This window comes from Oryzias latipes, chromosome 24 (assembly GCF_053564925.1).
Source record: "Oryzias latipes strain Hd-rR chromosome 24, Olatipes_Hd-rR_3.1".
Lineage (NCBI taxonomy): Eukaryota > Metazoa > Chordata > Actinopteri > Beloniformes > Adrianichthyidae > Oryzias > Oryzias latipes.
The window spans coordinates 5,960,755-5,982,717 of NC_136260.1; the positions used below are offsets into that span (position 1 = coordinate 5,960,755).

General features: G+C 44.7%; 1 protein-coding gene across 2 annotated transcripts in view; it reads left to right on the forward strand.

Moving 5' to 3' along the window:
• Positions 1-21,963, forward strand: part of jag2b (jagged canonical Notch ligand 2b) — a 40,641-nt gene that overhangs the window by 4,681 nt on the left and 13,997 nt on the right. For both annotated transcript variants that reach the window (XM_023952890.2, XM_023952889.2), the window contains exons 3-9: positions 10,365-10,419; positions 16,229-16,486; positions 17,396-17,456; positions 19,291-19,421; positions 21,232-21,351; positions 21,496-21,609; positions 21,733-21,846. In XM_023952890.2, the coding sequence (XP_023808658.1) occupies positions 10,365-10,419; positions 16,229-16,486; positions 17,396-17,456; positions 19,291-19,421; positions 21,232-21,351; positions 21,496-21,609; positions 21,733-21,846 (853 nt within the window). The remainder of the gene's footprint in view (positions 1-10,364; positions 10,420-16,228; positions 16,487-17,395; positions 17,457-19,290; positions 19,422-21,231; positions 21,352-21,495; positions 21,610-21,732; positions 21,847-21,963) is intronic.

The following is a 21,963-nucleotide window of genomic DNA, read 5'->3' on the forward strand; positions in this document are numbered from 1 at the left end:
CGGATAATAATTGAATTATTTTAACTTATGTAGGTGCTAAATAACACACGTTCTTTGCAATTATGTTTTCGATATCAAGGTGAATCAGTTGATGTGGAGTAGGGCTGCACGATATGAGGAAAACTTGCGATATGAGTGATCAATATTGCGATAACAATCTAATTTGTGTTACATAAACAAATAGCAAAACGACCAAAAACATCATTCCCATTTCATTGCAACAGTTTAAAATTTGTACTCCAAATGACCCTCGTCGCGGTAGGATTCAAACATCTAGCATAAAAGGGCTCATCTGATTGGTCAACAACGTGAAAGGCTCCATCCCATTGGTCAAATGCATAAATGGATGTATTTGATTTGTTAAATGCTTCAAGCTGCCATAAGATTGTTTTAGCACATTTAAGGCAACCATTTATTGCAATTTTGCTGACTTTTGCGATATGCATATTGCACAGCTTGATATCTCGATAACGATAAATTTGCGGTATATTGTGCAGGCCTGATGTGGAGAAAAGCTGTTTTATTCCGGCATATAACGGCACAAAGCTGCTTTTTTTTGGACTCAGAATTCACTGATTGTGTAAGCATTTCACTAGCTCTGGTTTTAAGGGGTTAAACTTGAAAAAGCCTAAAATCAGTTCTAGTTTTAGATACATTTTATATTTTTCTAAAATTAAATGCAATGACTAAAACCGAACACTAGGGGGCGAACCAACAAAACTACAGAATTGGATGAAAGTGATGGTGGGGAAGGAAGTGAAATAGTTTCCGCACCAGAGGTTTGTTTTTTTTTAGCCTTATTTCACAACCAATTTCTCTTAGAATTTTTGATATATATATATTTTTTTTTAGCCGTGTCTTATTTGTATTTTGTATCGCAGTGATCCAGTTTTGTGTTACTGAATTGTCACGATTATTTATTCAGGCAGTTGCAGACGATGGAGACGTTCTCCAGCAGAATTTTGGTCAGACCGTGAGTTCTTTCCTGAAACGGCTTCTTAGAAAAGACGGCAAACATGGCCGTGGATCAGCGTCCGACCGCTGTGGTTTTAATGAGTTTCTGAAGCTCACTCCGTTGGATTGTAATAAAAGCGTTGATTGGAATTTCTCAGGGCCGGTGCGGTGTTGGGTGGGCCTGTAACCGTATCGTCCCTGAAATCGGAAAACGGATCAGCCTCCATTTTCCCTCTTCTGGTAACAGGACGCTTGTGGTTGGCCCGTGAGGAGGAACTCCATCCAGGAGCAGGAGGGCTGCTGGTCCTCATGCTGTTCCTCACATTGAGCAGAACGTTAGAACGTGTAGGAGAGCCGCTTTGACGGGGCAGAAGTTTTCAGTAGTTGATGAGGTCGCCCCATCTGGGACCGCCGTTTGTTGTGGATGCACACACTCAAGAGCCAAGCAGGCTGCCATGGCGAGCCACACCTGATACGGAGCTTGGAGGAGCTGTTGCTAGGAAACGTCCTCACAGCCCTTTCGTAAACAATTATCCTCCCTCTCTTTGAGCGCCCCCCACCCCACCCCCACCCCATCGCTCCTCTTCAGGTCCCAGTGCTGCCGTGTGGAAAGGCACCTGTGCTTCAGCTCCCCATTGATTATGCAACCAGCCTGAACACACAGATGGAGATTTTCTCCGAGTTCAGCAGGTAAATTATGGCGGAAACAAACTCCCGTCTACAAACCTGGAGTCTGCAGGCGACTACAGACCATAAACTGTACTAATCGGATATGTCCTCAGACTAAAATGGAACACTTTGAGTTTGAAGTCCCATTACACGCCTAGTTGTGTGAAATAAGTCGGGGAGTTGCAGACACAGCCGCCATCTGCAACCTTTTGGTGGTTTAAGCCCCCAATCCAGCCCCTTAATGCTGAGTGTCAAGCAGGGAGCCATTGGTCCCTTTTTTGTGCATACGTTTGGTGGGTTTTCTGGTGGTGGACGATGTTGCGTCAGTCTGATTTTCATGCGTCAGCCAGAATGTGGGTATCCCAGAAACCCTTGCAACTCCCTCCTGTTTGGATAAATGCTTACTATTCAATCCTATTAACAGAGAACAGAAAATGTTTGTTTTTATTTATTTTTTTCTTTTTGCAAAGAAAAACCTTCCTTTAACCCTTTTTACCCCTGAGATATCGCTAGTATCACCTAAATTGCACTTACTTTTTTTTTTTTAATTTGTAATTTTCTAAAGCCTTTGTGTTAGAGAGTTAAAGTGGAACAGGAAGCCACATGCCGTCCTAAACATGTTTAATATCAAGCTAAGAGTGAAGGCGATTGAAGCATAAACATCCGGTTGCCATGAACAACCTAAAAACCGACTTCATCATAGAGACGCGAAAATTGCCACGTATGTTCATCCGACTGAGACATGAAAAAAATGTTATGGTTGCTATGGCGAGATCTTATTTATAAAAACCACAGTTTCAAATCCAAGTTTTACTTTACAGAAATGGCTTGTTCAACTGGTAAAACTAAAAAACCTTTTTTTATTTTTCTTCATGCGAACAGAAACGGAGTTTCCCTGCATGGGCTGCTCAGAGTGGGTAACCAGCTCTGCTTGCAGCTTTAATTACAATTATTTTTAGCCCTGCACTTTTGCTGCGATGCACACTCTGCCTGTGATACGAGCTGATAAACTGGGAGCTGCGATGTGTTGGAGAGTGATGGACACTCCAAAGCGTGTCTTCCAAACTTGTCATCTGTCTGGGTGCTGCTGCTTGCTTTGGAGAGTGGCTGCAGGTTCTGCATTTGTCTAAATCCATAGAGATGTGAGGAAAAGCCATTGAAAAGCTGCTGGTTTCTTATCCTGTGTGTGTTGCTCATCAGCAGAGGGGTTGCGCGGCTCAGACTGTGATCCCGGCCGCCCCCCCTGCGCAGCCTGAGCCGTCCCCGCCATCTGAGCGCACCGCAGCCATTCGTGTTGATGCTGGGGACGCGGCAGCAGGGATTTCCTCTGAGAACGCCTTGTTGTGTTCACTCTGTGATTTCACAGAAGCTACGGCCTGCGGGAAACAACAACTTAGTTCCAGGCCCCGTCTTCTCCTCCGCCTCGTCGGCGCAGCGGTTTGGAAGTGCACACGAGGCGGCGGAGCGTCTCAAATTTTTTGACCTTGTTTTCCTGATTTGGGCTGTTGCAGCGACACTTCTTCTAAATTTGGAGCCAAAAAGCCCAGCCGTCCCTCTTGTGCTGCCCTCCTTACCTAGATAGCAGGAGGAAGTGCCACTTCTCCCATCAGCAGCTGCTCTGAAATTCAGTTTATTGCTCGTCTGATTCCAGTCCGAGTGGAGATGCTTCAAACATCCTGGATGGGACTGAAGGACGGCGGTTTCTTGCTGGATTGCTGCTCCCCCGTTTACACACGACTAGTTGATTTCCCTAAGCAGGAACAGTATGTAGGGGATGCATCCTGCCGCCACAATGCATGGAAATCCCGGCATTTATCTCGTTCAGATTGAAGCCTGGGGGCCAATACCAGATAGTGCCGTGGGTAGCAGCTCACAGATAAACTGGTTTCATGGTTCCTGCCATGTAGACTCCTGCAGGGCAGGCGTGAGCTTTGTTCTGCAGGTGGAGTCAGGCGGGTGGAGGCATGAGGCGGTGGTGCTTCACCTAAAAACAATCTAGTATGTGGATCCTCGTATTTGGAGAGCGTTCTTCCCCCATAGGACTGATGTGGACAAACACCATAAAGCTGTTGGGGGTGGGGGGGGGGGGGGAGTATTGGTCTTTTTTCAAGTTCAGTACCATTAAATATTAATTATTATTTTTCTTTACATTTCTTTGTTTTCTTTTCTAATCATAATCATCATTTTTCCAAATCATAAAATATATTAGTGCATATAAGAGCGGAAATAACTTATAAAAACACTTGAAGTAAATCAGTTTTGAACCCCCCCCCCCCCAAGTAAAAATAATTTAAATCATTTTCATCGTATGGTGGTTTATCTTTTGTGGTTTTGCAGATTTTTTCCCATATTTTTTAGAGTGTAGTGTGTTCTGCGTCTTGATTGGCTGTAGACCTTGTCAATCAATCCCCACGTTGTCTCTCCTACACATATTGCGTTCAGCTTTCCACATTTACATCAATCTTTGATCACAGTATGAATTTATTTTTTCCATTTTATAATAGTGAACTGATTCTTTTCTATGAAGACATTTATCTTTATCTGGTTATTGAGTTCGTCTTCTGGAATCAAAAGAACCTGACTCTCTGTTTCACTGAATTATCAGTAAAAGGTTATTGTGATCAGACCGTTCTGCATTAATCCAGTTATGGTTTCTGAAAATACTATTTCCAGTCTTCAAAGTAAAACCATCCCTTCATCTGTTGGCTGTGAAGTTTGAAGTTGCTAAACTTGTACTGACCTGAACCCACTGCTACTACAGACACACCGGGCGTGTCGCGCTTTTAGCACACCGTGTTGACACTGGAGTGTCGCTACCCGATTCTAGATTATGGACTCTCATTTGGATGAAGTAGTCCAAATCTGGTGAATCCAGGCTTTTACTTCCACAGCTCTATATTCTTATAAATAGAAAAACTTTGTGTCATAGAATTCCAGCCGGACACAAACTATTATTTAAATTTACCCTATGATCAATTTGAAAAACTGTTGGTGTGTTTGTATTTTGAAAAGGTTCCTACCCGTACGTCATTACCAAATCGGAGTCCCTGATTGGTCAAAGTTTGAGCTGGATTACCTTTTTAAAGTGCGTTCAATGGCTGTGCGTTTTGTACATGAAGCTTAAAAACGTCCATAGCAACACATGAACTCAGTTTTGAACACGGAAGCCCAAAACTCGCGTGTTCTCACAGACTTTTCATTGAACGCACATTGCTGGTGTAAATGCGGCATAAGGTGCTAATTCAGAACCACGGTTGAAGCAAGGTTCCACAAAGCCCAAAATTTTTTTTTAAAAAGGCAGAAAATTATGATAGAAAGCTCTTCTTTTCAGTTCATTCTGATGAGACCTAACGGTCAAAGCTCCATTTGGTATTCGTGATCCACAGAAATGTTACAGTTCATTACTGACCGTTTATTTGAGCGACTCTCCAAATGTTCAGGAATCATTCACGTGTTGACGTTTGCTCTCGCAAAGACTGGCTTTCCTCTGACTCGGATACCCGTTGTTGGGTTGTTGGACCCATTCTCCCTGTGGGGTCTGGTTTGTTAGAGGCTAAACGTGAATTCTCCTGCATTGTGCACGGTTGATGCATTATTAAAGCCTTGTTCCGCTGGTTCCACAGAACAGCTTTCACAGCCACTGCTGCTCCTCAGAACCTCTGGTTCTTTTCTGGTTTTTGTTTCCAACCTTCACATTCTGGTGAGTTTTGTACCATCAGACTGAAAAATAGGGAAGGAAAAAACTTAAACCCCTCTGTGTTCTTTGAGCTACTCTAACTCTTCAACCGTTTACGCAATTAATGTAATTCTGAGCAGAGAAAAGCAGTTTAGCACTGATAAACAACGCTTTACAGTAGTGAAGTGTGTTCAATCAGCTGATTCTGACGCAAAGGAAATGCATCCGTTGGAATTAAATTAGAATGAAGAGGAACATGATGACAGCAAAAAGAATTATTCTGACCCATAGAATGACTGAGTTATAGCTGTTAATTTCTCTATAGAAGTCTATTGGATTTTGGCTTCCTGGAACCAGCGGGTACTTCCTGTTTGGTACGCCAGGGGGGAGGAGTCACTCAGTCTAGTTCTCGTATACAGTCACTGGTCCAAATGCAGTCCAAGTTCTGCTCCCCCCTCAGCCATGAGGTCAACTATAGATGTTCTTCTGCCCGTGTGCGTTTCCGTTGTGGCTCGTCGCTGAAGCGTGCGTCTGCATCTCCATCGTTGGCGCGCAGGTGCCAGAAGCCCCTCGTCAGGGCGGTTAAAGCGTGTCATTACACGGACAGTTAAATTGTCACTGTGCTATTGAACCTGTTTGAAATGCTAATGGCTCCCCGCTGGAGGCGGTGCTGCAGTCCAGTTAGGAACCTGGTTGCCGCGGTTCAGTCATTAGACTGTTAATGGCTCTAAAGCGTGTCCATTGCCATAGCAGCTCCTGGACTGAAGTGAATGAATGCTGCGGGAAGTAACTGACAAATATCCAGGAGCAACCTCGTTGGTTAAACTTTGACATGACCTGTAGACGTTAGGTTTGTCTTTGGTGAGGAACCAGAGCAATCCTCTTCGTCTTGGTCTACTGTCCTATCTGTGTTTGTTTTTTGGTATCCATGGTTTTGAAACCGGACCCATTGTGCGTGTGAACAAGCATGCAGTGTGTTACTGTTCTACGTGTTGCGCGGCCTCGGATCCTGCTGGTTAATTAGCCCGGCGAGGGGAGGGGTTTGTTGCATTGGCAGTGCATGGGTAATGACCCTGTTGGCATAGCAGCAGCATGCCTAATGGGCCGTGTGTGTGCGTGCACAGCCGGCATGTGCCACCCGGCCAAATGCCTCGCCTTTGCTGTTATGTCTCTTGGCACCAGGTTCTGGCGGGAAGAGCTCCCAGCTCGCCTCCTCTCTAGCCTGCCGATCCGATCCAGGGAAGGCTTCACCTGCAGGAGCTTTTACTACTGCAGAGCCGTGTCCTCTACAGATGTTAGACCGCCTGGTCGTCCTGCCAGAAATGTATGAGTTTATTTTTTTTTTTTTGTAGCTGCAAGTCTTTGATCCTTGAAAAGATTGACAGGTACAGATGAATATTTCACTTCTACTGCTTGGCCAAAAAAAGTTCTGTTCTACATCTTGTGTGGGGTTGCCATGACGATCTGCTACCCAAAAGCAGTAAAGCAGAAGCCTCACCTTTGGAAACATCTGGGGTCATCTGCTCATATGTTCTGCAGGTTTTGACTTTGACTCTGTTTGAAGTAGAACCATCTGATGTTCGTTTTATTAGAGTCTGGAGGTCAGGAACAGTGATTTCTGTGGTTTCCTTTTTCTTCTTTTGTTCTTTAAAACGTCCCCCTCGTGCTGCTTTTTCCTCCTCAATCATTCTATTTGTTGGTGCTGGCAGAGGGAAACCAAATGCTGGGATTGACATCACAGATTAATAAAGATTACATGTGGCGATTACTGGCCATAGGATGAATTGCGTTGACCTCACGTCCCATCAGAAGGCAATAAATCAGGGGCACGTCAATGACACTCCTGACGGAGGGGCTGAGAACATATAGGTGGACCATTAGGTCAACGCTCCGGGACATGGGAATCTGAAATAAGGCCAAGTCACAGGCTGTTTATGGAGAAGGTAGTCATCCTAATTGAATGCCTGGTGGTATCAAAAACGGCTAGTACGAAGACCGTCAAAGCTCAATCAACATTTGAAATCCCGGGCCTTTCCCTGGAGGCCGATAAGTCAATCAAAGCTAGCTTCTACGGCATGGAGGTGTGGACCCCTCTGGGGGCGCTGAATGGTCGGCAGACTGGGATCAGGCCTGGGATTAGACGTCAGGCCCGGATCTCACATTCTTAGTATTCTTCAAATGCAAACATGCGCATCGCCCCACAGGCAGAGGGGCTGACCCCGCTTTTCAACCAGAAGCGTGGAGATCCCATGCTTGGTGACCCCAACCTGCCCCCCATTTCCACCTCCCACCGCCACCTCTGCCTGCTCCCTACTAAGATCTGGAGGAGCACCTTTAACTCGTCTATCCCACCCTTTGGTGTGGCGTGGGAAACCTACACCTGGGGCACTGCCCAGACATCTCCAGTATCCAGGACCATGGCGTATCGGAGGGTTGTTTTTCTTTTTTTTGGCTAAATGGCCACAGTTGTGCTTCTAAAAACTAGAAATGGGAAAAACAAGATTTTAGACCTTTTAATCTAAGGCAGATTCTGTGGCGTATGCATCTACACCTGAAGTTCTTGCACAGTTGGCTGTAAGATGAAGAGCAGCATGTAGTCGTCATTGGTCCAAAGCTCGGGGGGTTTGCATGCTAGCGTTGATTGTCCTTGTGCGGACCGTCTCTTGGCGGACAATGGTTTTAATTGGAATGGGGCTGAGTTACGGTATTGGGACAAGGCTCTTTGTTTGGGAGCCCTCCTCCCCCCACTTGGCCCTTTATCCCTCCCTGCCCATCCATCTATCTCGCTCCAACCATTTGGGCAGCTGTCACTTAATCCAGCTAATCACTGACTCAAATGGTCTGTGGGAAACCAGACTGACCTGTGGGTGCGCTCATCCCCGATTCTTAGGAAAATATTCAACCAGTTTCAGGTTTAATGCCACCCCCACCCCTAAAATAAATGAAGGTAGGAATACATCCACCTGCATTTCCTGTCTTGCGCTGAAGGCCCTGAACACATCCTTTGCTGCGCATAAGCCGTCTTGAATGCATCGGCATACGTGCACACTCACCCACATGCTCAGACTGGGGCAGCCCGCCCTCCCTTTTGTGAAGGGGGATGGGCGTAGAGGTCAGAAGCCGGGCTATGTGTCGTGGGATGATGCACGTCGATGTTGTATAATCCATCTCTGAGGCTGCTGCATCTGTTGCGCGTCTGCGTTTTTAAATGCTCCGCAGGAGCGCCCAGTCGCAGCATGAAAACCTCACCGGCGTGTTTTTCCTGACAACACTTCAGGGTTTGACCTCCACCCTTTACATTTAGACGAATCCTCCCACCATGACCGTGGACGGCCTCTCCAACCGGGCCGCCTCCGCATCTGAAATCGGTGGAGATGCTCCTCCGCCTGTCCCCATCCCGTCGTTTTCCCTCCTTTTTCCTCCCGTCACCCTCGGCCCTCCACAATAACACTCCCCTCCCCAATCCTCCCGCCAACACCCGCAGCCAGACAAGCCTGCTTAATCCCACAGCCCAGCAGCGACCGGCCCACCAGCTTGCTGTCCGCCCAGATCAACAACGCAGACGGACAAACGTCTTCCTCTGTCTGTCTTCTCCGGAGTCATCAAAACCTCAAATCTTTGCTTTCTCTTCCACCTCACCACGACCCCGGCCATCTACGTGACCTTCCAGGTCGCAGCGACATGGCTGCTGCAACCGCCACTAGATGTGATGTAATGAGAGCTATTTAGGTCAGATGGTTGCCTAGCAGAGCGCCCAGCAGCACCCCAATGAAATCACTCCTTTGATGCTGGTTTCATTCATTCCAGGTGCATTTAGGTTTTTACTTTTTCATTTTTAAATCTAATCATCAGGTTTGATATAAACAGTCCATGTGTAGGAATCCAGGGCACTAATGAAGAATTATATAGACTCATTCATTTCAATATTAAATATTGGAAATGTTAGGGTAAACGAGTGTTTGCGTGTTTATACTTTACTAGAACAGCTGTTTTTTCTTTACATTCTTGGTAGGCCTGCACAATAAATCGCATATTTATGGTCATTGCAATATCAGCCTGTACAATAGGCGTATTGCAAAAGACTGCATAAGCTGCGATTAGTCGGTACTTTAAATGTTTACACTCATGCTAAAACAATCTTATGGTACGTGTTAACAAATGGAGCCCTTTCTGCTTTCGACCAATCGGATGGACCCATTTTTATGTTGGATGTGCATATGTAGACGAGGGTCAACTTACTAGAAAAAAAAACGGGAAATTATGTATTTGTCATTTGTGTTTTGCTATTACTTCAAGTTTCGCGAGTCATATTGTCATCGCAATATTGATCACTGTTGCGATATTTTTTTTTAATGTAAATCCCCCCCTCATGTCATGCAGTCTTTATTCTAGGTAGCTGACATTGTTGGTCCAAAGGAACCGTAACCAAAATGTGGACATCCATGACAAACAAAACTTCAGGTGTCCGTACTGACGTCTTCTCATGGCTGCTCTCCTACATAAACATGACGAAGGAATGTATGTTTTAAAGTGTGGTTTGGTGTTGAGGCTTTTCCATTCTTTTTGGTAAAGGTGCCATGCTGACAGCCTCTGATCACTGGACTCTTTAAAGACCCACTCCAATAAAAAACAGGGTTTTAAACATGTTCTTGCATTTTTCTCACATATATACAGAAAATTATATATCACACATCTAAAGTACATTTGCATTTCTAAGTGTAACGGGGTGAATTTCTTAGTGAACGGTTTTGTAAATGAAAGGTTGGTTGGCAGTGTTCTACCAATAAACGTCCTGGTATCATCCAATGCTAATGGCCCCACTTTTAGCATTTACCATGCATCATGTGACTGCTTTGAGCGTGCTTCGTAGTTCTGGTTCAAACGTTTGGTTTAAATGAAGAAACCAGAACTGACAGAAACAAACACCAGAAGAGAATATTTCAGCATAAATGACCATTCCTGACCAAAACCTTTGCTTATTTAGCTGAAGATAAAAGCGGATGCTTGTAGAAAGAAAATAAAAGCAGAATTTTGTTTTGACAATTCTTCTGTCCTCTTTTCACAGCGAACCTTCACGTTGATAGTGGAGGCCTGGGACTGGGACAACGACACACGCAGCAGTAAGTGGGACTTTACCAAAGTTATTTCACCTCCAATATTATGATCAAAGATTTGACTTTTGCACGAAAGGTTTCAGTTTTTTCTCTTCTGTATTTCATCTGGTCTAGTTTCTTCTTGTTTTTGATTTCATTTGTGGCTCCAATCACCAGATTTTAGTTTAGTTGAGGCACCACTTCCAATGAAGAGTCTATGAAAATGAAAAGTACATTTTTTGGGCTCTACATAGAAAAAGCGGCTTAGAACACACGTTGAAACTCAAACCAGGTCCAAGTTTAACGTTTGGATGGCGTCCCTTTTTACTAACGGAAGTACCAACCATTTGAAAATTGATGATGGAGGCTGCTGCTGGGATTCTTTCGGTCTATTTGGACCACTTGGAAATATTTGGGCGGAAATGCCACGGATTCCTGGTCACCTGGTGGGCTCGGTTGCTGCGCCATAACGCAGACAGCCTTCGCTCTGCGGCTTCGCCTCGGCCCCGTCTGCTGCGCCGGTCGCTGCGTGGCAGCTGTATCCTGTTTTCTCCTGGCCGCGTCCGCTGGGCGGGCTCTGGAACGGCCCCCTTTTTCCCGTCGGAGCAGTAGCCTCGTCTGGGAGGAAGGCCGCTCATCAGATCTGCAGGTCTGCGTGGGGCTTTCATCTCCCAAGATGGTGGGACTTTGAGTCTGCAGCCTGTTCACTGCAGCGCCATGTTTACGTCAGGTCATCACATCCTGTTTTGTCCATAACTTCAAACGGACTTCCACACTGAAACGGGAACAATGGGGAACAGATTTTGACCTCGCCGCTCCTTGATTGGCTCTTGGTCTTGTTTCATTAACTCTAGGCTTTTGCAGTAATTAGCTCTGATGGGCTGAAGCCTGAATGTTGCTTCAAACATTTTGGTTGACTTCCTTCCAGCTAAGCTGCTGTAGAGAAGATAAATGGCTGTTTGTCTTCTCCGCTTGAACACCGTTTTGTCGCGTCCCAAAAGACTCATGCCGCTGATGTGCCAAGAAGAAAGTGCTGCTTGTTTGTTTGCTTCCAGAGCTCCGGCAGGCTTTATTCGATTCCTAGCTCTTTAAAAGTGAGCTGTGTCTGGTGTTCAGGCCCAGAAATCAGCTGACTCTGGCCTTCAGGACATGAGTTCAGCGAGGCTAAAGCCCAGGCGCACAAACGCCTCCTTTCAACGTCTGTGGAAGATCCCGGGAGCGTCTTCACGCGGTTCCACTAGCTAAAATGTAACTGTGAGAAAAGGCAGTGACGAGGACAAACGAGTGAAGGAGGCGGAATAAAGATGGAGAGATAAATAAGACGTTTAAAATAAAAAACGCTTTATTTTCAATCGGTTGCATAACAAACTTATCTTTTAATTGGTTATGGAAAGAGGTGTGGATGATGGAAGTAACACAAATAGAAAAAAAAAAGGAAGCCCCGCCCATTTTCTCATTGAAGAAAACATGACGTTCCTTCATGGGAACGAGGTTGCTGGTTCAGTGACGCCTCATGGATTTTTTTGATTTTTTTTTTTTTCCTCAAAGCATGAATCTGATGAGCAGAGGCTTGGTGTTGATTCATATTAAGGAACAGGGCATAAAGACTAAATGGTTACTAATTAAATGTTTGGTTTACTGGACTTTATTCTGCCCACATCAGGCCAAATATGGACGATTTAACAGGAGAAAAGTTTAGCAAGTTTTGCTGTCTGCAATTAAAAGCACAGGTTGTGTCCGAATTCCTTCACTACTCACTATATACCGTAGTGCATTATGGTGCGTTCACCATTTTGTAGTGTTGTCTGAATCTACAATTCCAAAATCCAGTGCCTTAGAACTTTCCCAGAAGTCTCTGCGAAAAACCAGTGTGCATCGATGCTCACTCTGTTGGAGAATATAGACCACAATGCATTGCGTCTGAACAATTGAAATTTTTGCCAAAAAAATATAATTTAATTTATTTTTTAATAAACCATTACCATTGTTATCTTCAAAAGACAGTGGATTCATAAATGATCGTGGCAAAATGCTCATATCAATTATATTTTAACATGACATCATATCCACCATGGGGGGGGGGGGTGACCATGATTGTCCGCATTGCTTTTAAAATCCACGTGCTAGATAATCGCGCTTTATGTAGACTTTTAGTAGTTCAGGAGTAGGTTCGGAATCCAGACACAGCCACAGTTCTAAAAATACCCCCCCCTCCCCAACATACCCACACACAAACGCAGATAATTGTCATCAAGTGTTTGACAGCTGGCTGATTTTAGATTGGAAGATGGGCCTTTAAGTGGGAAACTGCGTTCGGCCACCAGCCTCTAGTGGTTTCTTATGGAACTGCAGCGTTCGGTACTTCCTGGTTAACCTCAAATTCAGAAAACCCAAAGTGAGGCTTGATCAACGCTTTTTTTCTTTTTAAATTTGTTTTAATTGCAAACGAAAAGAGAATTGTTACATACATAAAAGACAATGAAACAAATAAATACTTTCATATTTGTAAAACAACTTGGCCAGTTTTTTCTTATTTTTTTTTTCAAACCCCACTTTCCCGTCTCCCCTATAAATAAATGAATAAATATTAAAAAAATGTGGTGGTAGAATGTGAGGAGGGCTCAGGTAGAATTCTGAGTTTGCCAAAGTGATCTAAATCCGAACCCCAGACCAAGAAAAATTTCTCCCTCGAACTGAATATTTTGTTTTTTCAAGTTGTAGTAGTTGCATAAGATCCGTCTGCCACTGGGACACCCTGGGTGGGTCTTTAGATTTCCAGTGCAGTAATATACGGCGCTTTGCTATTAGAGTAGCAAAAGCAAGAATGTCTTTGTGTCTTTTTCTTAATGTATCTGGGTTTTGGTGTGAAACCCCAAATATGGCTGCTTCTGCACTAGGCTGGAGAGTGATATGAAGTGCATCTGATAAAGTTTTAAAAATTGTAGATCAATAATTCACCAGAGCAAAGCATGACCAGAACATGTGGGTTAGATTGGCTGGACTATTTTGACATCTGTCACAATTTGCACTCAGATGAGGATAAATTTTTGCCAGTCTTACTTTAGAGAAGTGAGCCCTATGTATGTATAATTTTAAACTGTATTATATTTAACTCGGCAACAGAGGGACTGTGGTGAACTCTCTGTAAGGACCTGTTCTACACATTATCATCCAAAATTCGCCCAAGCTCTTCCTCCCAGCTACCTCTTATTTTCAGAAGAGCTGCGCTGTCATGAAGTGATTTGCAGTCTTTGATTTAGGAAATTAATCTTTTTGAATTAAGCGACAACTCGAACACCTCATCTAACACGGAGACTGGGGGTATGTTAGGGACGCTAGGGTGAGAAGGCTTTTCATTAACACCAAATTTAAACGGAAATGAAAAATCTATTCTATTCTAAATCTATTGTATATCTGACGTTTTTGTAAAAAGAAATTCTGTATAAATAGGTCAAATCATTGTTACTTGAGCCAGAACTGGAGCAATCAGGTTAAAATCGCACAAACTAATTTGAGCTTCAAACTTTAGCGGCTACAGTTCTACAGTTAATGTTTGAAATTTACGAAAAACTTCATAGAATACCAACTATAACAATATGCAAGTATGGGGGGGAAAAAGGATTCAGAAGAGAAAACTAAAGACTTGCCTTTGAGTCACGTCCATACATGGACCAAAGAAAAGGCAACCCAATGAAAACAGATCACATAGAACATTTAGGAAAGAAAAACTTTGACCGTTTTGTTGGTAAATTGGAATAAAATTCTCTCTGCTTGTCATCTGGAATATGAAAAAGACCCAACAACTAGCTGGTTATGAAGCAAAATGTTAAAATCTGAAATTTGTGGTTGTTAAGAAAACATTTCCACAATTCTATTGGTGGAAAAATGTTAGGCTTCACCAACAAAGCACCAAGTAAACTTTATAAATGTAGCCTGTGTCTTTCTATATTCTCTGCATTTTCTGTTAAAATGCCTAAATAAAACGCGTTGGCTCATGACATTCCATCTGGAGAAAAATGGGAAAAATACCAGAGTGTTGGTCTGCGATGATGTTTGATGTAAAGACAGTTGGTTTATCCTTGGATTCGTGTAAAGCTAGCACCTGATGCTAAAGCAACTTTGATAAAGACTAAAAGGAGCAAATGCGAGCATTTCCGGTCAGAGCGCTACATCGTAAAGGTAACCGCCAGACCCTGTTTGGACGTCAGCGGCGAGATTCCTCTCCTCCAGCATCACATCCTACTGCGGACCGCTCCTCCCTCCCTTCTCGTGTCCTCAGGAAAGGCAGCTGGCTGTTTTCTTTGTGTTTATCGAGCAGGAAGTGGAGTGGACTGGCCGCCGAGCTTCGGTGTTTACAGACTTGGTATGGGCCCGCAGCCCATTGTTCTCTATCTGGCAACTGAGGGTTATTTCTGTTGTTGTTGCCTAATTCTGCCTGACATTGTGTTGGTCCCCAGCAGAGGAAAGTGTGTGTTTGTGTGTGTTCCTGCAGCAGAATGTCATTGGTGCATCGGGTTCAAAAAGCTTCATGGGACGACACTCAACTGAGTTTGCTTGTTGACCCTCTTTAGGTCCCATTTATGAGTTCTGACTGGTTTCCGGTTTTCTGTACAGATCTGGACACAGAGAAACTGGCTCAATCGTCAGACAATAAGGGATTTGGTGATTCCAGCGACCACACATCACCCCCCTCCTGATGCATTTCAGTTCTATTTTTACCCTCCGTCTGAAGACATTTGGGGAGATATTTGGTTTCAGACTTTTTGGCTCCTCTCACTGATTGAGGTTTAAATTGTTAGCATGGCAGAAATCAGTTGTTAGGATTCAAAATGGTCTCGATGTGGATTCCAAAGTGTTTTAGGGTCTCAAAGTTAGAGTTGTCGTCTTCATCTAGAGAAACGTTAAAGGAAACGCACCTGAATTATTGAATCCATTTTCCTCAGCCGGGCTATAAAAGTTTACAACTGTCACACACTTCCTCCCGTCAGCTTTCGCCACGCCGATCTCATTGAGTTCATTTCTCGCTTCAAGAGGCTGGTTCTTTCTTTTATTAGAAATAACTTTTTGAACTGTTTAGCAGTTTCTTAAGCCCCAGACAGACTGACTGGTCGAGGTCCACGGCGTCCTTGGAGCGGTTGTATTCTCGTAAAATTTTACCTCACAACGCAAAAGGTTTATATTCAGATATCGCCTTTTGTGTTTCTAAAGGTTACATGATTCATATTGTAACCATCAGAACCTTTCCAACAAGCTCGAAGCATCTGTTGGTTCAAAGGATGAAGAGAAATTTAAGAAAACAAAAGTCTAACCAGACGGTATTTTTCCCATCTGTCTTAAATGTTTAATATCCAAACTCTGTGACGCCTAAGAAGAAGCACCTTCTCTCTGTAATGTGAAGATCTATTTAGAAACGTCACTAGAACCGTCAAAACATCGCTAGCGTCCTTGTTACGGTGCTCTCCATCCCCAGTTGGTGATGGTTTTGTAGAGATGCTAACATGAAGCTAATGGCTAAATTGCATGTTTTGGAAGATTTAGGACTGAACTCTGGTGGTGCAAGCCTATTTGTAGGATGGGGTACCCAATTGGTAGGGGCAGTGGTACTTTCTATTCATAGTTCATCATGAAACGAACACGAGAGTTTGACTGGATGAACTAAAAGGACACCATCACAGATGCTATAAAACTTTGAGGAGTTCAAAAAAAGCAACTTGGTTTTATCGGATAAGGTCTGACTCATTCATTTTCCGGATGTTTTGCTAAGAAGTGGTAATGGTAATCGGTAAAAACGTTGGGACTTGACCCTTTTACCTTGACTTTCCTGTGTTTGTTGCAGATGGGGAGGAGCTTCTGATCGAGCGCGTCATTCACACGGGGATGATCAACCCGGGTGACCACTGGCAGACCATCATGCACGATGGGCCAGTAGCTCGCCTCAAGTACCGCATCCGGGTGCGCTGCGACGAGAACTACTACGGAAACAAATGCAATAAGCTGTGTGTTCCTCGGGACGACTACTTTGGCCACTATCGGTGTGAGCCGTCGGGGGCCCAGGTGTGTCTGGATGGATGGATGGGTCCAGACTGCATGACAGGTGAGCCGTGCTTCCCCCTGCTAAAGCTTTCCCACGAAAACTTTCCCACCAATTCACCAACCACTAGAGGGTCCCCTCCGTGAAAGTCTTTTTTGTTTGGACAAGCAAAGGTTAGAAAAGGCCGTTGGTATCTAGAGTTTTAGTCTTGTTTTTAGGGCTTCCGCCCCATGCTTTCTACGTTTGAGCTCAAGTTTGAGATGATTAAATTCTGCTCTAAGGTTTGCTGAGGTTAGAGGTTTGATGGACCCGGGATCCCAAAATCATCGTTTTATCAGTTCTCCCAAATTTATTGGATCTAAAGGCGTTTGATTCCTCCAGATAAACCTGACCATGGCTTTGTGAGCTTTCCAACAAAAGTAGTGCTTTTAATTTTTCCTAAAATGACCAAAATACTGCCTAAAAAGATCCTCCATCTGTCAGATTTCAAGCAGTTCAACCTCCAGAGGAACCTTGAACCAGGGCTGCTGTCATCACCTCACCTTCCCCATAAAAAGGAAAATCTTTCGACCTTTATTTTGGCGGTCAATGATAGAATGGTGTTCCTTTCGTCTGCATTGGCGTTTGTCCTTCAGTCAAAAAGCTGCAGCTTTGGAGTTGATCTTGTTGGTGGTATTAAGTGAGCATAGAGGGGGGGGGGCATAAATCTTCCAGCTGACCTCCGCTGAAGGGTGAAAAAAAAGGAGGGGCGGGGCTGGTTTTTATAGAGGGCGTAGGGTTGTACTAGCTGCCCATAAAGATGTCCTTCCTTCGTTGCTGTTCAGGGCGCCGTGAATTCTCACATCTTGTGTGCTCGTTAGAAAGATGACGAACCAGCTTTACCCACCACCCCCTGTGCCCCCCCCACCCCCCACTTACCACCCACTCCCTCCATGCCATCCCCCTAACTGCTGTGTCTCTTTTCTTCTGCAGCAATCTGCAAACAAGGTTGCAACCTGTTACACGGTGGCTGCTCCGTCCCGGGCGACTGCACGTAAGAATCCCACTCACTGCTCGTTGGCGTTCCAGTTGATGACGCGCTCCCACTTTTTGAAGCAGGATTTGGACGTGGCTCCACCGGACGGGCCGCATCTGTGCCAAACATTTGGGTTTTAGAGTCTGCAGTTTCCGCTTCCCCTCTATCTGGGAGCATCTCAACCTTGTTTCAGGAGGGGAAAGAGGCAGACGCCCCCGCCTGCCTCCTTGTATTTTTAGCTGCCCCAAATCATCCTGAGAATACCAAGCATCCCCTCAGCTCTCTGCACTTTGGGCTGAAGAAAAGCAGTGGATGAATTCGACCATTGAACGTGCCGGGAATAGTCAGAACCCTCCACTCGTCTGCATTGCAGGGCTGAAGGAGGGAGAGGCGGGACGGGAAATGAAAGCCCTGCTGTTATTTACATGTCCTGATGTGGAAGTGACTGACGGTGGCACTGAGCGTCCCTGAAGGAACGCGTTTCCAGGATGTGCGGCATCCCGTCGGATGGAAACGCGCACTTTTCTTTTCCATTATTAGGGGAAAAGGGTTTGGCCGAAAGCTGCAGGAGAACTCCTTTTAGGAATGTCCTCCTCATCCTGCATCTCACCTCAACAGGAAAGGTGACATGTCCAGACTAGCAGCAGGAAGGGTTTGTCAGGCTGACATTCAACGATTTGCCCTTTCCTTTCATTCCCTTTTATTTCATCCGGATTTTATGCACTTTGCAGCGCGGCCTTCAGGCTTTTGACGAGCACAAAAGACGCCATGCGCCTGCTTTATTAGCCTGCATTAGACCTGTTCTAACACATTTCAAAGACTTGTTCCATAAAGTGCCAGGATGTGCAAAGCAACCCCCCACCCCCCATACACACAACTATTTGGTTACCATCGCAAGCCGGGATATTTTAATCCACTGCGGAAATATTGCCCCAAATTCTTTGTGCTGTCATGCGGGCCTAAAGGTAACGCGGAGTGGAAGCATGCCAATTATGCCCAAGACGGGCAGGGATCTCCGAAGGCCTCGTCTTGTTTAGAGGCAGTGGTGCCGTCTGCTTTTTTTTGGGGGGGGTGGGGGCTCAAAATAGCATCCAGTTGACAAGACAGCTGGCTTGGCGGCACCGCAGCCTCAGAACCATGGAGTCGCGAAGCTGCAGGAGTGTGTGCGCGTTCGCGCTGTGTAAACACATTTGTCTCGCTCCCGGAGTAGCCCCCCCCCATCAAAACTCAAACCTGAGCACGGTAGCTGCTGGAAGTATTCTTAACCCCCCCTGACCTGACATGCCTGCTTGCTCTTGGGTCATCAGGATGTGAGGGTGCACGAAACAATGCTGAGTTGTTGTTTTTTTTTTTAAACGCAACTGCTCAACTTTGATGCTTTAGTCCAGCCTCAGTTCTGCAGATTTAATGACTTTTGCAGGGTTTTAAAACAACAACACTTCAAACGTATATCAGGTTTCCTCGAGAGCTAATAACCCTCTGACTCTCAGCTGCCTGGGCTGCTGTTGTTTACCTGGAACAGGTGGGTTCAGTCAATCCGTCTGATTCAGAGAATCAGGACGATGAAGGATGGAAACTGCAGTTGGGGTTGTGTGTGTCTCTCTAGGACCAGGGTTCAAATCAAATCAATCTTTTATTCCTAGAGCACTTTTCTTACTCTGTAACACAAAGTGCTGTACACTGAAATGATGAAAAATTAGCAGAATGGAAAAAAAAACCTTCAACTGCCTCCACTTATGAAGTACCTCAAATCTAGAATTTTCCAATTATTTACGGTTCGTCTGGCAGCCACGTGTCTTATAACCTACAAATGCCATATTTTGCTTCACATTTACGCTTCCTTGTCTGCCAGGTGTCAATTTGGCTGGAAGGGGATGTTCTGCGACGAATGCGAGCTCCACCCCGGCTGCGTCCACGGAACCTGCAAGCTCCCCTGGCAATGCAACTGTGAAAGGAACTGGGGCGGATTGTTCTGTGAAAAAGGTTTGCAGGATTTCTATGATTCATAAATATATTATTAACCCTTCAACACCTGAGATGTCGCCCCTCAACAACCCGCGCTCTTTGACCTACCTCAAACCGTTTAGACGATCAACACGAAAAAGATGATTCTGATGCAGAGAAAGACTTTTCAAATCAGCTTTGCACCCAAATGCAAACGTAAAGTTAGTAAAATGTTGCAAATGTTCCCCTCAGGCCGGCGTTATATTGCCCCGGCGAGAAAAACGAAGCAGTACACATCTTTTATTCCTAGTGTTATAAAGCTTTTACATCAGTGTGGCGACACATGGCCGTTGGAAGGTACCTGCCTTATAATCACCTTTTTTAATGTATTATTTTTAATTATTTTAGTTTTTTTAATTAATTACTGGTGAAGTTGACATTCTAAATATGAGCTGTGGAAAGAAACTCGGCTTAAATGTAGTCCAACAGTGCCAACAATATTTTAATGTCAAATTCAGTTTTATTTAAAAAAAATTTTTTAACAGAATGCTGAGAAATGTTTTAAACGACATGAAATCCTTCATGGAAAATTAGCTGGAGAGTCCAATAAAGCTACAGGAAAGCGTTAATATGTTCCAAGTCCGTGCATCAATTACACTTGATGCAGCTTCAGTTATTTTTTTTTCTAGGGTAAAGTTGATGTTTTACACTAAAGCCTCTTCAGTTTCTACAATTGTATTTATAAAGTAAAGAAAACTCAAAGCTTTAAAACTTCTTTTGAAGAAGCTAATGTTTGAACACTAACAAAACAAACATTTCTGAACAAAATTCTTCAAATCCATTGCACAAATTCCACCAAACTAGTGATGTTTGTCAAACATTTTTTCCCTCCTTAAGTCTCATTGGTTGTATGCAGTAAAGACTGCCTTCATGCCGCTTCTGTAACACATGCTTGAGGCGTTTATGTGAGGCCTGCATCCTCCCTACTTGCCGTTCTCTGACTGGAAGCCAGCAGCTGGATAGTCTTACTGGCCGTGAGACCTGAGCAGCAGCAGCAGGGACACCTGATCCCCCCCCCCCCTCCCCCCCACCCCCCTCAAACATCCCTTCGTCACAGCCAGTTCTTCGCGGAATCAGAAAATGGGTCCTGAGATCCCCAGGTGGAGACAGATCCCTTCTCATTTATTTACCAGCCTGTACACGGAGCAAAGCTTCAGCTCCAGGCTTGGTTTTGCCGTCTTCACTTCAGTTTATAGATCAGTAAATGGGGGGGGAAAAAAATTAATTCATTTAAATAAAATGACAAATGTCCAGGGGATTAGAAATAAAACCGGGAGTTTGTGCTCCTTGCTCCTCCTTTGAACTACCGTAACTCTTAAGGTGTTTGCGCAATAATGTAGCTCCTGCAGATTCTGAAGCAGGCAAAAGTCTTCGGAATCCCTTGGAAGTTTAATTGCGTAAATGTTTCAGTAATCACAGTAGATCGGACAGAGAGCATGTGTTATTTAGGCGTCACTGGTGACATACTGTGTTAAATTAGTTTTGATCATGTCATCACCACCTTCTTTCTTTCTTTGCTCTCTAAACTAAAGCGTGGGTCGGTTCAAGTTAGCTGAGTGGACATTTTACGAATTTGCTTCTGATACCATGAAGCCGTTTTCTGGATGGTGAGTTTGGCAGGAGAGGAAGGATTTGCACATTTTCCTGCAAGGCGACGAATTGGACGACAACAATGTACCTTTTTTTTTTCCTAAACAGTTAAAGAAATCTGTAGCGTCAGCCAATTTTTGCTGGAATACCGTTGGACTGAACTGGGTTCATTACGTCTATTTGTGCTTTCCCTCTTCAGACTTGAACTACTGCGGTCGCCACCAGCCGTGTGTCAACGGAGGAACCTGCATGAACACGGAACCGGACGAGTACTTCTGCGCCTGCCCGCGCGGCTTCTCTGGGAAGAACTGTGAGATCGGTGAGGAGGCGTCCGGACAGATTTCAGCGCTTCCAGTTACCGTGTCGTGACAGAGAAATCTTTCAGGAAATGTTTGAAAAAGATGATTCAAGAGTGTAAGATTTTTGTTTTGTTCTTTGTGGCCACGCCCCTTTTCCCCGTTAGTCGAGCACGTCTGCATTTCCAATCCCTGCATGAATGGTGGGTCATGCCACGAAGTTGAAACCGGATACGAGTGTCTCTGTGCACCGGGCTGGGAGGGTCCAACCTGCACCCGGAGTAAGACCAGTTCCTCCCCTCCGCCTCGATCTAACTCTTCAGACGAGCTTTCATGTATCGGCCTTCAATTAAAGAGAAATGTTAATATCCGTCCTGAGCCCGATTCCGTTTGTTTTCCCACAGATTTGAACGAGTGCTCGTCTGCTCCATGTGCTCACGGTGGAACCTGCGTGAACCTGGAGGGGGGGTTTGAGTGTGTGTGCCCTCCACAATGGCAAGGGAAGACCTGCCAAATCGGTGAGCAAGCGTTCACTTTATTTTTAGCTCATTTTGTTCCTGCATGGTTTTTGTTTTCTTGCTCTTTTTTTTCCCCCCTCGTTTGTAGAGGGTCAGGTAATGAGCGGAGTGAACTCT